General features: G+C 47.4%; 1 protein-coding gene and 1 long non-coding RNA gene across 3 annotated transcripts; one reads left to right on the top strand and one right to left on the bottom strand.

Annotated features, from left to right (window-relative positions):
* Positions 1–711: 711 nt before the first annotated feature.
* On the bottom strand, positions 712–4,984 carry LOC127593644 (uncharacterized). Its single transcript, XR_007960460.1, has 5 exons — positions 4,835–4,984; positions 4,493–4,754; positions 3,930–4,135; positions 1,822–2,034; positions 712–1,007 (listed from the first exon to the last, which is right to left on the bottom strand). It is a non-coding gene; the product is annotated as an uncharacterized LOC127593644 (long non-coding RNA).
* LOC127593614 (DENN domain-containing protein 2A-like) lies at positions 848–6,198 on the top strand. Of its 2 annotated transcripts, none has more exons than XM_052055174.1 (18): positions 848–1,533; positions 1,709–1,785; positions 1,870–1,961; positions 2,172–2,357; positions 2,418–2,511; positions 2,712–2,762; positions 2,825–3,027; positions 3,095–3,204; positions 3,385–3,454; positions 3,798–3,875; positions 3,984–4,124; positions 4,187–4,374; positions 4,490–4,667; positions 4,740–4,781; positions 4,846–4,954; positions 5,085–5,342; positions 5,453–5,539; positions 5,650–6,198. In XM_052055174.1, exons 1-18 carry the CDS (start codon positions 848–850, stop codon positions 5,679–5,681), a joined length of 2,682 nt encoding a protein of 893 aa, XP_051911134.1. In that variant the 3' UTR covers positions 5,682–6,198. The 2 variants fall into 2 exon arrangements, with proteins under 2 accessions (XP_051911134.1, XP_051911135.1); XM_052055175.1 differs by having other exon boundaries at positions 4,226–4,374.
* Positions 6,199–16,476: the final 10,278 nt, after the last annotated feature.

The following is a 16,476-nucleotide window of genomic DNA, read 5'->3' on the forward strand; positions in this document are numbered from 1 at the left end:
GTAAGTTGAACCCCTGTCATCCTTATTTTTGATTTAATGTGACCAAATAGAGCGTTAAGTACTCATCTTGGGTTTAATTGAAAACGTTTCCTCATTATATTGAAGCCTGCAATCGGGGTGGCCCTTAAAAAAAAGCAAAAAAATGCATAATTAAGTCCTACTAAGGATCAGATTCATCATAGTGGCAATTAATAGCGTCAGAAAAGCAGAAGTGGACATTTTCCTTATTACGAAAAATAAACACCTCAATAAGTCAATCCAGTGCTTGGGAAATAAAAACCACATTTGCCTTGCGGTTGCCACTGTACCCATTCAAGAACAAAACGTTTCGCCAATTAGGCCTTCAAATTTTCTCCAGTTTATTTATTAAAACATAATAGTTTGCTGAAACGGGCCACGGTCCAACTATGTGTTTATTTTGCAAAGGCCGATGAGAGGAAGACGCTCGGGGTTCACAGGCCTCTCCGGCCGGCTCAATTTTCCCACCGTTGCTGGAAAGGGACGATCTCAAGCGTCTCAAAGGGGAGTTCAGGGCCCTCTTAAAAGTCTGTCCGGCCTTTTCGCGGCAGAATATGCAAAATGTCAGATCTATTTTTATAGTGCACGGTCGGAATTGTTTGTTCTATTTAGGCTGGGGTGTGCAAACTTTTGGATATGTATATGTGCATCTGAAATATATATGTACAAGTAGGTGTAAAATAGTTTCTCCCCCCCCCCAATTCTTATTTTGTTATTTTAAAAAATTCATTCCCCCAATATTTAATCAGAAAAATAACAGTTGAACCACATGGTTTGTTGAACCACTCTCTCTCTATTTAATTCAGTGATTCTTGCGCGTTGGATCACAATGGCTCACCGTAGGCCCAATTCGGACCATCGAAGCGATGGGAAAAGACTCCTAGTGGGCAACAAGCTCCCTGTATCCGGCAGCGGCGGCAACATCAAGGACAAGATCTCGCTTTGGGAAGGAAAAGAACCCTCACAGTCATCCTCTGTAGGCTTGAAAGCTGCAGGTGAGCAGAGTGAGATGGAAAGTGTCAAGAAAGTGCAAGGTATGAAAATGCATCACGATAGAGACAGCATGGGTGAGGAATCGAGGCCACCGGTTGAGAAAGAGCAAACCGGGGCGGAACGCAATCGAGCCTACGTGGAACAGAAAGAAAACGTGGATACGTTTGATTTAAGGCCTCGTTCGCCTCCGCCGAAGACATCGACCGTGACAAAAACATTACAACAAAGCAACGAAGATAAGAAGGCAGTATTCACACTTTTTAAAAAGCTGGACGCCATGGGGGCGAATCACGGGAAGGCTCCGCCGGAGCTCGGGAACTACTTCAGTCCGCCGAGCAAGCAAAAACAAGCGGAGGAGAAGCGAAAAGACAAAGCGTCTCCGCCTGTGAACCCGCTGCCCAAACCCAAGCGCACCTTCCAGCATCCTGCTACTAAAGGGCAGCGTAACCTTCCCCCGCTACCCAAAACAGGAACGAGACCTTTGCCCGCTGCTGACAAGGGACGACAAAATCACCACGACAGGTGAAAAACCAATGTAAAATTTGCCATTCAAGTCAATGTCAATGACAATGGTAATCGGTGGTGTTCCGCAAGGTTGTATCGTTGGCCCCCTGAAGTTTTCCAAACAAAATATTTATATTTTATTATTTTATATTTATTCATAAAGTATTATTCGTTCCGGCGTGCCGCCTGACAGGAAAACACTCGAGCATGAAGACATTCCATCTTCGAAGCGCTCACTGACTCTGGAGCATCACTACGAAGACATACTGGGTAACTAAGCATGTTGCGGCGTGTGGAACAGATTACCTGCAACACGGCTTTCCAAATCCTTCAATGACGCGAGTTGTCTTCCAGACAAAGAGAACCCGTATGAGGACATCGAGTTGGAGAGTCAATGCTCCCAGCAGTCTTCTTTGCCCTCCTCTCCCGGTGCCGACACGAGCAAGGTTCCGACACGATCTCATGAGCGTATTGCCTCTCAATCAGCGGGTGGGCCGTCTTGTCGCGTAGTGATGGTTTCTGTAATTGCAATGTGTTAATGGCGGTGTTAAGTGGCATGTCAGGCAAGTTTCCACTCAAGGCCAAGGTACCAAAAACACGGCCCGTCACCGATCTGCATGGACTTCGATCCACATTCTGAGAGTCCTTCTCCCCAGGCTTTAAGGCCCGGCTTTTTTAGGCAGAATTCCGGTCGGAGTTTCAAGCTGCTGGACCTGCGTCGGGGTCACCGGCTTAGCGGCGGCGTTGCTTCGCCATCCCAGCTCAGTCCCCCGTCCACCCCGACCGGTAGCCCGTGCTCATTCTCTGACCCCTGCAGCCGCACCCATCGCAAGATACCAACGGTATGTCGAGTAGAATAATTGGCTTGATTCTAGTGGAATTCTAAAATTCTGTTTTGCAAGGTGGTCCTGAGGATCAACAGCATCTTTGAGGCTCGGATCGGGAAAAAACATCTACGCAGGATTTATCATTATGCTGAGACCAGCTCAGAGAGAGGTGATGACTTTTGGACTGTTCAGTTCTATTTAACTTGGACTGAAATTGATGTCAAACTGCCCCTGGGCTCCCATTAAATTGGCAATGCGAGCCCGAAAGCATTTTGGCCTCAGTTTCAGTCGACAGCAGGGGAAGATGCCAAATAGAAAAATGGTCGGGTCGGTATACAGAACATTTTACTTTTACGGTTGTGTTCACAGTAACTGACGAAAACAGCGATTCTGAGATTGAACTTGAAGAGCGAGCCAAAGGTAAGGAACATGGCTGAAGAGCTTTGCAAGTTTTCCTTCATGGCTTTTTTGTTGTACTGCAGCCCACCAGCAGAGGCTGGTCTCTGTGCAGTCCATACTGAGCCCACCGAGCCACACCGGGCTCCGGCGCAACAATACCAAAGCCCGAAACGCGGACAACAATCACCACCGGCAGCTCTTCGAGTACTTCCTGGTTGTGTCTCTCCAGAAGGCCAAAACCGGTGGCCATTATGTCCCCGAAGTCACACAGCAGTTCCCGTCAAGGGTCAGAAATGATTTGTTCCATATTTGGTTGCACCCTATAATGTCATGTTGTTGCTCTTGTGTTGCAGCTGGAACGAAACCTCAAATTCTTGCGGAAAACTGAGGATCATCTTGAGATGATTCCCAAATTTTGTTTCCCAGATGCGAAAGACTGGGAGCCGGCAGACAGCTACCCGAGGTAAAGCGCTCCGGTGGGCCAGATTAAAAAACAGTGCGGACGATGTGTGGCCCCTGTGCCATATTTTACCCACCCTTGGATGATATAATCATTAGCAGCTGTCTATTTTTAAACTCGTGTAGTCATAACACAGCAATCGTGGCGTTCTTGTTGTATTTAACATGACTCATCCCTCCCTAGTGAGATGTTCTCGTTCGCATTGACCGGAGAGGACGGGAGCAGGAGGTTCGGATACTGCCGCCGTTTACTGGTAAATAATAAGTGGCTTGAAAACAATAAAATACGAGCTGCCAGGGAACAGGAAGCGGCCAAATACCGACGATCACGGCTGAATAAATAACTGTGCCAAAAATGTTGGCATGCCTGTGGGAAAACAGGAAGCGTATGTCTGGGAAAGTGTGCATGCGTGGATGCGGCATGAAAAAAAAAATGGCTTCATCTTCCCTGCCTGGGAGGCATTCGTTAACAGTGGCTATATACTGTAGCAGCTGTATCATGATGTGTAATGTAAAAAAAAAAATGGGTTGAATTCTTGAAAGAAGTCCCCCCCCCCAAAAAAAATCTCCCTTATACAGTAAATGTCTTCCTTTCAGCCTAATGGTCGAGGAAAACGTTTGCCGGAGGTCTACTGCATCGTCAGCCGGCTTGGTTGTTTCAAGCTCTTCTCCAAGGTAACGCTCTCAACATTGGAGTCAACCCCCCCCCACCCCCAAGTCCCGACCCACCTTCCACATTTGTATATTGGAGTCGGTGATGCGTGTGGGACTCCTGTGCCGTAGGTGTTGGATGAGGTGGAGAGGCGGAGGGCTCTGTCTCCCGCTCTGGTGCAGCCGTTCATGAGAGCCATCATGGAGGCCCAGGTTCCAGCTCCGGGCAGGACTATCACCATCAAGACTTTCCTCCCCGGCTCGGGCACGGAGGTACAATGTGTCTGTTGATTAAAAAAAAAAAAAAAAAGGACTTTAAAAAAAATGCATAGCAGGCATGGGAGTTCCTTCCTGGTGTTTCCATGTACCGGCAGGTGATGGAGCTTTGTCGACCATCTGACTCCCATATGGAGCACGTGGACTTTGAGTGTCTTTTTTCCTGCCTGAGCGTGAGGCTTCTCCTCAGGGTGTTTGCTTCTGTGCTTCTGGAGCGGAGGGTCATCTTTATGGCGGATAAACTCAGGTGAATATACGAATTCACCACTAGGTGGCGGAAGGTACATTGACCCGTGGTTGAATCAATTCAGAATCCATAGAAATTGTTCCATTGAGATCCAGGACAATTTTTTTTTCTTCAGTACCTTGTCCCAGTGCTGCCACGCGGTGGTCACCCTCCTCTACCCGTTTGTGTGGCAGCACACCTACATCCCCGCGCTCCCCTCTGCCATGCCGGACGTGGTGTGCACCCCGACCCCTTTCATCGTGGGCTTGCTGACCAGCTCCTTGCCTCAGCTCAGCGAGCTGCCCCTGGAAGAGGTCAGCCAGATTTTCACACATCAAGACGCCACAAAAGTCTCTTTTTCATGATGCCGATTGGTCACCGCGCAGGTTCTGGTTGTCAATCTGGGGAAAAATCGATTCCTAAAGCAGGTAGGTTTTTCGTGAAAGGCCGCGTGTGTAGACCCCGTACGAGTATTTTTGACCTCTTCCTAAGATGGATGACGAAGACACCATCCTGCCTTCCAAGCTTCAATCCGCTCTGGAGAATGTTTTGGAGAGGAGAAGAGAGCTCGCTGGCGGGGGTGGAGGTGACACCCTCCATGGTAAGGCACAACTGAAAAAGCAAGACACATAGAAACATGTTGATGGATATCAAGATGGATCTCCAGAGTGACACAGGGCAATCGCTAATCAATCGCTAATCAAGCCGACTCGTCTCATCTCCACCTTTAGACCACCTCGGCACTGTTGTGACCGAGGCCTTTGTCCGCTTCTTCGTGGAGCTGGTAGGCCACTATCCCCTCTTCTTCTTCAGCGAATGGGAGGACGACGTCTCCTCGGCGCCGTCCGTCCCTTGCGCCTTCCAGCGGGAGGCCTTCCGGAAGGCCGTCCCCTCCAAGACCACGAGGCGCTTCCTGGAGGTCTTCATGGAGACGCGGATGTTCGGTTGCTTCGTCCGGGAGAGGGAGCAACACGGGCCTAGTCTGAATGGTACGGATATCGCCTTTCTCTGCTATGCCGTCGATTATCGACAAGTATCGGCAATCGCATTTCATTCATTGTACTTTCTGATAGAACTTTTTTTTTCAATGTCTCCTCAGGGCTTTTTGAAATGAGGGTGCACGAATATCTCGACACCATCCACGAGAGTGAACACCGCAGGGTTAATCGGTTTCTCAAAGGTTTAGGTGAGGATATTTTTCAGTTTCTACCCTCAGAAATGTAATTTTGTTGTTGTTGATGATGCAGCCAAGATATCCCAATCTAACTCGGTTTGGTTTTTCTCTCCCCCCCGCAGGGAACAGAATGAAATTTTTGTCCAAGAAATAATGATCGAGAAAGAATGAAGAGAAAAACTCTATTAAAATGAAACATGTCCTGCTTCATAGCACTCCAAATATTTTATTTAAAATAATAAATGACTGATTTGTCATAATATCCACCGGCATCCACTAGGAGGCAGTATTATATTTTTTTATGATTGGCTGTTACAGTAGCTTAATGTCGCGGGGCAAAACATTAGGTATCGTCCAATCCTGAAATTCTAAAACAGAATTATGCAACAAGAATATTAAAGTTTTATATCAATATTTCAAGTGTTGTTGTAGTTTGCAGTGGTGCAGAAATGCAATCGAGCTTACTGAAGTGTGTATCCAATGTAATTTCCTACACTAGAATATTACCCGCACGTTTCTCAAGAATTGTGAACATTTCCCTGGGTCTATTTGATCCGATTTTAACGATTAAAAATGTTCAAAAATGAAAAAGGAGTCCCAATAATCATTATCATCATCTCTCCTGATACTTGTTACCCAGAAACAACAATAAAACTCTTGGGTCAATTTGACCGACGACACTTTGATAGAAATGTTCCAGATAGGAAAAACAACAACAACAACAACAAAAATGATGAAAACAATGTGCTCATTCAGCATTCACATGCCAATTGCACTCACTGACTGGTCCACATGCCACACATTCAACTAACCACACAACTGCTGCGCTTGTGCGCTCTAAGCCACCGAGGCCTCGTCCGTACAAAGAGTTTTCGGGTTCAGGGTCGGCGGTGGCGAACGCTATTTTCGGGATGTGAGTCATGGAAACAAAGCCGGCCGCAAAGAGGAAAAGCACATCTTTTGTCGCTGTGAAAGCATAACACAGGTGCGGAGATGAGAGCATAGTAGCGTATTGTCTGGGCCCGAGACACCCCGGGGGCGCTGGGTCAGCGCCGTATCGAACCGTCGCCCTGATGGACAGATGTTGATGCATAAACAAAAAAAAAAAAAATTCGCTGCGCAGTGAATGCACATGCAGATTGCGGGCATGCGAACGATTAAATAAGTTAATGAGTCAGGAAAAAGGAAGCGCCATAGTATGAGGAAGGCTGTAAAATCTTTGACACCGGGGAAAATCTACACACGAGCCAAGGAACAGGTGAGTGATGACATCACACTCAAAGAAGCCAATAAGAACACTCACATCTCGGAATGGAAAAGATCATCGTCGACCAACATCTATGAAAAAGATTAGAAAAAATTGTTCTATTTGTCTTTATTGTAAATAGACAGAGAACATGAGGAGGGCCAAGGATTGAACCTTGTGGCACACCACAGGACGAAGGTTTTGTTGAAAAACACGTCAATCTTACGCGTTTAGAGAACATGAGGGGACCAAGAGTGCTACCCTGTAGAACACCACATTTTTGGCCTTTATATTATATATACTGTAGATAAATAAAACAGTTCAGTAAAATAGAGTAAATCTGTCAGTGGTTAACAAATCAAAAATTTTGGCTCCATGTGCCCCCCCCAGTGGGAAAGCAAAAAACGCCATGGGACGATCTCGTCAAGACGCCCGCAGAAAGAAAAATGGACGCCAAGAGGGAGACAGAAAGAGAAAGAGACGAGCATTGACAGCTGCTGACAGATTGCTCGCTTCGGTTCTGGTGGAGGTGGGGGGGGGGGGTCGTGCGTGTATGCGGATACTTGGCCAGATGCCATCAACTCAAATCGGTGCCAGGCTGCTTTTCTGCTGTCCACCTGGGCTTCAGCTCAAACCGACGGGTGCGTTATTGCGGAGGTAATTATGGTTTAAATCAATTCCAGTCAGGGAGGGTTGACCCCCCCCCGGAGCTTTCCAACTTTCTCTGCCGAATATCTCTCTTCATGCATATGTCACATGTGTTGCGAAGTAGGAGAACTCTCATCTTCTTCTTGGTTAAAAAAACAAAAACAAAAAACAATATATATACAGTATACATATAGCTTTTCCACCTCTTGCTAGCGTTTTTTAAAAATTATATTTTAGTGTTTAACACCGATTTTAATATCTCGCTAAGTCAACCCAATGAAACAGTCAAGCCATCCAGGTCCTGAAGAAGTAAAGCAAGATCATTCCACTCCGCATGATGTCGTTTTCATTAAATGCTGAGGTTATTTACTTTAGTTTGAACATTTGAAATGTTTTCAAAGCCATAGAAAAAGAAATTCCGGACACACTTTGAACTGACGGCCTGGCTCGGCTCTGTCTGTCTTGGTTTGAAGTGTGATAAAAATCAGGGAGGAGGGGGGGGGGGGGGGGCAAACATGTAAAGCATCATGCAAACTTCACAGTCCATTAAAGGCAAACCAGCAAGTTGACATGACTTCTCTCTGGAGATTTATTGACCTCATTTTAAAGTTTGCGAGCCACATTGAAGCTTCCCCGAGGTGGCCTTGTACTAATTACATGATTTATGGAGTAATGCGCGCTTTAGGGAAGGCGCGGTAAATGAGCGTCACACTCGCCATCAGTCACAGCGGAAAGTCGATGTCATTTTCCGTCATACTTTTTTTTAAAAACCTTCCGCCACACCCATCAATCATGCAAACCTGCTTTGGACATTTTCTGCTATTACGCTAATATCCCTTGTGCAATATGATATTTTGTACATATTATTCTCGGTTGCCTTGGAGTATTTTCGTCAAACTATAACTTTCTCCCATAAACGGAGTCATTGAGTTTGATTTACTGTAAAACCCAACCCGAAGCGTGCCATCGAGTTTAACGTGGGGGTGGGAAGGGGGGGTATATGGTTGCAAAGCACACATGCAAACGGTTGCACCCGACTGGTTGTTGTCCTGGCTGCAGGTGCATGGTCCCAGCTGCGAGCGCCGCCGCCGCGCATGCCAGCGAACTGAATCATTTCCGATGGCCAGACGGAGAGCCATCAAAGCCCATTTGGGAACGCTTGCAATTGGAATTCCCACAGAAATTGCCCGTGAATGCTTAGGAGGGACACTTTCACCCCCCCCCCAAAAAAAAAATAATAAGGAAAAGGATGAAGGACTGAAGTATAATCTGTCGCCTGGCAAGGATTGTCCATTTCTCATACAGTTGATGCACTCACGTCTTTTAAATCCAAACCAGTTTTCCGATTCAAATTTGTTTTTGGTACAATCATAATTGTAAATACGGGATCGTATTGAGTAGTATTGAAAAGTGAGAGATGTGTGAGAATCAAGCCCCCCAAAACCTTGTGGGTCATGCGCTTGACCCTTTTTTTCGAGCCTATGTTTACTCTCCTTTCATAGTTAAAAAAAAAAAAAAAAAAAAAAAAAAAAAAGGATGGCGAGTTCGCAGAGGAGGGTGACTCGTCCGGCTCGGGGCCACACACATCGATTTCGCAGGGCTGATGAGGGTGCGTCACCGCCGACTCCCGACTGTCTCCTCGTGGTCTGCAGCTGCATGCGTGCACGTGTATCCACGTCGCTATTACACCAGCATTAGTCACGGTATCGGACGCTCGCAACATTGCAACCCCCCCACCCCTTTCCCATTGTGTCGCTTCATTTATCTCAGTCAGGTTTGCGAAAACGTCATACATACCCCAGGATTTTTTTTTTTTAATGGTTCTTAGACAATTCATTCGGGTCAAGCACAGCTTGAAGAAAACAATACAGTATCCCAACGTCTTACATATGCCAAACTACTCGAGAAAAGTACTCTGTTAGATTCAGTCATTGTTTCTCACGGAATTTGGGTTCTGGAATCGAAAACCAGGAACCGTTTTAAGGTATGGCTGCAATGCTCTAAAAAATAAATGTAAAAAATGTGAACAATTGCTAAGCCAAACTGCTAAATTTGTGGCCAAAGCACCCCAAAAAAAAAAAAAAAAAAAACCCTCACAATTTCTAAAAGTCTCCCTGCATCCTACTTTGAGGGGAGGGTGTGTGTCGTGTGTGTATGTGTGTGTACAGCCTCTGGAGTGGACACGCACTCTTGCACTCCAAGTTGTGGGGAGTCTTTGTCAGCGCAGTTCCAGGGTGGTCCCGCGCCATTGGTACATAAACTCATCTCTCCCCATCCTGTGCCTTGTGTGTGTTCTCCAAGTTCCTTTGAACACATTTAAACGCTTTGTATTGCCTGCTTTTTGCTTTTTTTTTCCTCATCAGGCGCCCCCAAAATTCTAATTTCGATCAATTCTAAACTTTCATTGGATCCTATTTTCAGCATATGCCTCAAATATTAGACGTCATTTAATTTCTTCGTAACAAGGTTGTCAGGCTTTGGGACTGAAAACCGGGAACCGTTTTTGGTTCCAAGAGGTTTTGGCTGCAGCAAGCATAAATATAAACTGGGTGAAAAATTGCCAAACTAATATATAGCCCAAAAAAAATAGCTCCCAACAAATAAAATTGTGAAACAAAAAAAAAAGGCAGCGAATCACCTTCCCATGTGAACCCGCCATGTCTCAACAACGGCGAGCCTCCAGTGGTTAAATTACGAGCCGGATAACATTTCATTCTGCGCCAGCAACGGGTTTATTAAATTCAATGCTTGAGTGCAGGCACGTTTACGAGCCCGGCCCGAAGCTTTCCTCCTTCTTCCTCTTTCTTTGCCGAGGCGCTCGCTCGCCCGCCAACGTCAACACGGCCGTGACTGCCAGTCAGTCGACAACAATTGGCTATTTTTTTTTTTTTTTTTGGTTCTTCTCTCCCCACCATCTGCAAAAATCAAATTCTGTCTGGAAATGTGATCTAGTTCCACCGAAATCGAACAGTCCAAATAGACTGGAGAGTGTCGACGATTAAAAACATATTTGGACTGTTGACTTTGGTGCGTCCTAAATGATTTACATTTCATCAAGGTGTGCGCGGGAGAGCCGTGATGGTATTTGCTTAAGCTACCGCCAAATTATAAGCACGTCGGCGTTCGTGTTTCACGAGCAGGGCAATGACAAAGGCAATTTGTTTTTTGCCGATGATCCGGATTGTTCTGGCGATTGATTTCTCAAGTGGATTTTCACCAGCAACAGGCTGGGTGCGAGGTTATAGGTCACAAAAGCTAATTAAATGAGGACACAAATAAATAAAACGAATTGAAATGGAGTGAATTAAAAAAAAAAACTATTTTAAAAAATTGCGCCAAATTCCTCAAATTGGAACCACTTGACCTAAATGACCTTCAAAATATTTTTGGGGGGGTTTTATTGGCAGTTGTCTATGCGGTCCACTGCTATCAGGGGTCAAGTGGGGCCGGGACCAAACCGGTTGAGCGACTCTCGCCAAGGATTGTTTTGCCTTGGTGGAGGCGTTTGCTCTTCCGACTGCCATTCGAGTTCGGTTTGTGCGTGAATGTCAAAAGTGTTTGATGGAAAACCAAAAATTTTTTCAAAGCTATGGGACCCTTTGGTCCACATCTGGATCGCAATTTTCGGGGCACTCGTCATTTTCCATTTGAGCCCTGTCACTCCGATTTGTGCTCCCCTCCCGCCCCCCATGCGAGAAGCGCCATCGGTCTGGAAAGTTCAACTTTTTCCCCAACGCAACCCACTACAGATGGCACCGTGTCCGTTTTTAGGGCCGCACGACCGCGATCCATGCCGAAAGTCCACCCCCACCCCCCCACCACCCACCCCGGTGATTTACGCAAGGCCGCGAGTTTGGGAAGGGAAGCACATGGTGAATCCATCGGAGAAAATGTGCATGATTGCGGTAAGGACATTTCCAGATCGAGAAACCGGTCTGGCACGCCAAAACTGCTGCAATGGCCTATAAATAGATATCATCTGACACCACTTTTTTTTGGGGGGGGGGGGTCGGCGGCTCCCTCTCGCTACCTCCAAGTAAACGTCTGGAACGTCCCGTCAAAGGGATTCCAACCCCGTAGACCCGGACCTGGCCGAGCAGAACCGTTTGGGCTTGAACGCGGCTGCATTTCGGCAGGTTCGTTTTTTGGGCTAGCCAAAACTACGATTAGCGATTTGCTTCAAGCATCAATAAAATCGGGGTGAGCGATTGCCTTGCCCCAACCGTTCAATAAGTGAACAAAGCACTCAAAAACTGCAAGAGAAAAAAAATTCATTAAAATATTCGGTCAATGTGGTCGTCAGGGGGGGGCAATATCTTAAAATTTTGTGGGTTCAGTCGTGAAACCAAACCGTTTTTTTTCCCACACAAGGAATCGGCTCACCGGATTATAAAAACGGCAACAGGTGAACGACGGCGTTGCCAAGTTGCGCAAACAACTATTTGCAGCGTGGTCCTCTGCGGGGGCGGGGGGGTTTCTAGCACGAGAAAAAGTGGTGGAAGAAGTCGGAGAGCGCAAGACCTGCAGCGCATCTTACGCGGGCAATCTGGACAAATGAAGCCACACCATCAAGAGCAAATTGTTCAATTTCCTGCCGCCGGTTAAAAAAAAAAAAAAAAAGAAAAAAAAAGAAAAAAAATCAAGACGGTTTATTTCACATCGAGGTGATCAAAATAATTTCAGGCGGACTCAAATATTGTGCATTGGACACATTTTTGTTTGGAAAATGGCCACCGGCTGGATTCTACGGCACGTTTCGGACTCTTGTTTTTTTTTTTTTCGTTGCTGGCAACGTATGCCAACAAGTATTTTTCAACCAGACGAAGGAAGCGAGGGCAGATTGCGTTGCCGCATACCGTTCGTGCCAACCTTTTTTTTTTTTGGGAGCAATCAGCACCTTGGCCTTAAAAAGCGAGACATTCCTGCGAGAAGACGAGGGCCAAATCTGAAGGATGCCGCCGAAGGCTGACATTCTGGACTCCGGCCCGGAGCGGCGCTCCTCCTCGTGTGTCATGTTCCCGTCCGGCGTTGGACTTCACTGAACAACTTTTTTTTTTTGGGCGGGGGGGGGTTGTTTTTTGTAAGTGAAGCGGGCCAGTTTTAATGTGGCCCAGCATTGTAACCATGCCAGAATTTCTTCAATGTAAAAACTAAAATCTTATTCTGCGGTTGCGTGGCGTGCTCTCAAATTCGATCACTCACTCCCCGCCACATATTTCGTGGACTTAAGTCGCCCCCCCCCCCCACCCGCCCGCCCACCCCGAATTCAGTCGAATGACAGCCACTTGTCGGCACGCCGGGTTAACGAGTTCAAACGTGATAAGAGCGTTCTATATTATCCGGCGTATAGTATCCGCCCCCCGCCCCCCCCCCCCCACACATGTACGCAGTGCTTAAGACGAAGCTCTTCGGGTCAAAGGATCCGAAATGAAAGCAATTAGAAGCATATGAATCGAAAAATCTGCAGCTGTGTCGCCTGATTGAAAACATTGAAGAGAGTGATTAAAACCAAAAGGGGGGGGGGGGGGGGGTCCGACTTCAGACTCCAGGTTTGAAACCCTAAACCGTTTTGTTCCCAGGCTGCAGAATGTAATAAACAGAAAAAGGGGCTGGAACGGGGCTACTCTGACAAATATTGTCTTTGGACGGCGACCAGATTATTGTACTGGCGACTGCGCCAGAGGCAAAAGCTCATCCAAGTGCTCTGGAGTGGGCCCGAGTGTTGTTTTGGACATGGGAGGGGGGGGGCGCAAGAGGGTTGGCCCCCTCGAGGCGCTCGGGTTACCGACGTCGGACTGGCGTTCGTCTGACGTCCGGCTTTGGGCGGCGCCTTACGTACGATACGTGTACAGAGGACAAGGTCGCGGATGACGATTAAATGGCGTTATCAAAAATGGGGGGGGGGGGGGAATTGTTGATGCCAAAATGGGAAAGGAGTGAACAAAAAGCGCCATTTTTTTTTCTTCTCGAAAATACATGTTTTGGCTCCAACAACCACATTTTGGAAACTGGTGAACAATTGTTATGCCAACTGTAGTAACCTCCCGAATAAGTCAACAAAACACTCCAAATTTTGACGGGTGCGCCCTGGAAGAAATATACTCAACTCCAATTTTGGTTGCAAACAACCAAAACAATTTTTTTGGGGGGGGCGGGGCTCTAAACAAAATATTTGCAAAGATAACAGCTGTTGCGCCAATTTGTTCAATCACTGAATAAGATGTACTTTTCTGGATATTAGTTGAAGTCTGGATTTTTTTTTTTTTTTTTGCAAGACCTGATCTCACCCCCCCCCCCCCCCCCCCCCTCCGTCTAGAACTACTCCCTTGAGCCCTGGCAACCAAATGCAGAAGTGGGCGTAGCATGCCGTCCGTTTGTGGGCGTCGCCGGCCACACAGATTCCTGACGTATTCGCTCTGCTTGGTAAAATCCGCAACACCGTTTTTTTTTCATTCTTGATGAGGCCTACAAAAAAAAAAAAAAAAAAAAAAATCCAGACTTCAACTTATATCCAGAAAAGAATAAAAACACCCAAGCTATAACTCAACAAGTACGCCGCAAGCAGGAGCTAAACGCGCACGTGTGGACCGACGGGGCTGAGCGCGGAAAAAGACGCGGCGCAAGTTTTTTTTTTTTTTTTCGACTTGGCCGACTGGCCCGCGGGAGCCGATGTGGCAAATTTCATAAGCGGTTCGCTTTGAGAGTCAGACCGTTGGTTGTGTGTGGTAAAGGCAAAAAGAAGGCGGGGGACGGGGGGCGGGGGTGGGGGTGGGGGGTGATTCTGTGGTAAAGTCGAGCGCGGAGGAACCCGGTGACCTTGACATCCTTCTTCTTCTCCTTTCCCTCCCGCAACGCCGCATTGGCTTTCGCCACATGTCTATCGCAGACCCACTTTTAATAATAAGCGACAACATGCGAGCGCTCAGTAAGGGGGGGGGGGCGCGACGCTCCACAAAAAGCCGACGATTCAACCCCGCGCAGATCAGACCCGTCCAGTCCTCCACGCAGCGACCCGCGATTTCCTTTCTGAAAACAAATTTCACCAAAAACAAACTATACGTCTTCGACGACGTGGCAATTCCCCCCCCCCAACCCCACCACACGAACCGTTGACAGTTCGTTTGAAGTGGGATTCAGCTCGGATGGATTCGGCAGCACCTTTTTCTTTGATGATATATTTCTAATGTAAAAATATTGACTCTGACCTGGCTCAGTATGTGCGTGGGAGCGCGATCGAGTCGTGACGGTTACAGTTCCTCATTATTCAGACCTCAAGAGTGGCCCCCCCCTCCCCCCCCCCCCCGGCGGTTATCGACAATCTATCAGCGCCTGGGCCCTCCGCGCTCGGCATGCAAAAAAGGGGGCGAAGATGACGGTCGTCGGGCAAAGCGAGCGCTAACGTGTGGCGCGCGCGCTAACATGTGGCGCGCGCGCTAACATGTGGCGCGCGCGTTAGCGTCGCTCGTTCATTTGTTTATGGAAATGACGCGGCAGTTTTTCCGCACAGATGCTTTGCCAGGGAAATGAACGGCGGGGCAAGAAAAACAACACGAACGGATGCCGCAAGGGAGAACGTGCGGAGAAAATCTAGAATCGTTTATTTTCATTAATTGATCTATTTTGGTTGGAGCGGTAATTGTTTTTCAAGAAAGCTAGCTTAATAAGTCGAACCCAGCTTGGATTGAAAAATTTAAAAAACAAAAATATATATATATATATATATATATATGGCCCGCAGGCCCGGGGTCGGCCGGCGGGGTCAAAGGTCAAACATAAGGCCCCGTCGCTGACTCCATGGAAAGGCTGTGTTTATCCGTCGGCGTCTGGCGCTTTCAAAGGGCGACGGGGACATCGGCGGGGCTCGCCTTGCGCTCGTGAGTCATCGCAGGGATTGTGGAATGAGTCTCGTCGACTTTTCGACGCATTTTATGACACTTTATTTCCACTAGGGAAGTCGAAATGCACCGCGGTAGACGACCGCAACCTATGCCGGGGGTGGGGGGGGGATGGGGGGGGGACATCTGGATTTCTCGTCTGCGTTTCTTAAGCGATGAAATGACATTTTGCGGCCCTCCTTTTCACTTTCATCGGCACTCCGGAGTTGAACTTTTTCATTTCAACACATCCTGCTATTGTGTCCTCGCACTGATTATCGCGCGCGCACCTCCGCAGCCCCCCTGAACTTTGCCCCCTCGCCGTCTTTGCCTTTCATCTTTTTTAAAAGAGGGACACGTTGATTTTGAAGTGTACTTTTTTTTTTTTTCTTAATGCTCACATTCCGATTGAAGGAATGTTGAAGAATTCCCCCACTTGCTATCTGGTGACATCATGTCCTCAGGCCAGACAAAAAAGATCTTTTGAATTCCTAAAATACGCAGCATATTTCTGAGCAGCGATCAATACGAAAAATAAGGAAATAACAAAATAGCCAATTCATAACAAGAAGTTATTTTGTGGATTTACCCCCCCACCCTCTTAAAAAAAAAAACCTCACAATTTGAATATTATTAAGATACTCCGTTTCTAACGGATATTACGTCATCTTTCAGCAAACCAGTGCTCGTTTCGGGGACCCCGGCCGGCCACTCACGGTCCCCCCGCCCCCTCCCAGGTCCAATCGCGGCCTAGACAGGGCGAGCCCGCGCAGACTGAGCAGAGGACGGGGGGAGCTCACGTGAGGCGGCCTGTTAAATCACCGCCAGTCAGCAGGAAAAGGGGGGGGGCAGTGGAGGAGGGAAAAGGGAGCAGCGAAGCAGGAAACGCACAAGCGGCGCACATTCGGCTCTTGACATTTCCACTCGTCAGCTGCTCGGCACACTTGGAAACCTGTGACCACTTACGGACATTTTTTTTTTTTAGTTTATGGCGAGGGTTTGTCCTGTGATCACATAATCCGAGAGAATACACAACAAAAGGAACAGAAAATCGGTCCAGGCAGGAGATGGTTTACGAGCTTCTTAGAGAGCCACTCACAGGGAAATGTTCAGCCGAGTCTTGAAAACGGGCCGCGCTCAGTTCAAGTGAAAGGTCAATTTGGAAATCAGCCAAAATCACC

This window comes from Hippocampus zosterae, chromosome 21, assembly GCF_025434085.1.
Source record: "Hippocampus zosterae strain Florida chromosome 21, ASM2543408v3, whole genome shotgun sequence".
In the NCBI taxonomy this organism is placed as follows: Eukaryota; Metazoa; Chordata; class Actinopteri; order Syngnathiformes; family Syngnathidae; genus Hippocampus; species Hippocampus zosterae.

Coding starts and splice junctions, on each gene's coding strand:
- LOC127593614 (XM_052055174.1), top strand. CDS start 848: ATGGCTCACCGTAGGCCCAATTCGGACCATCGAAGCGATGGGAAAAGA. Junction 2,358..2,417: donor CCCATCGCAAGATACCAACG/GTATGTCGAGTA, acceptor CTGTTTTGCAAG/GTGGTCCTGAGGATCAACAG. Junction 3,205..3,384: donor CCGGCAGACAGCTACCCGAG/GTAAAGCGCTCC, acceptor ATCCCTCCCTAG/TGAGATGTTCTCGTTCGCAT.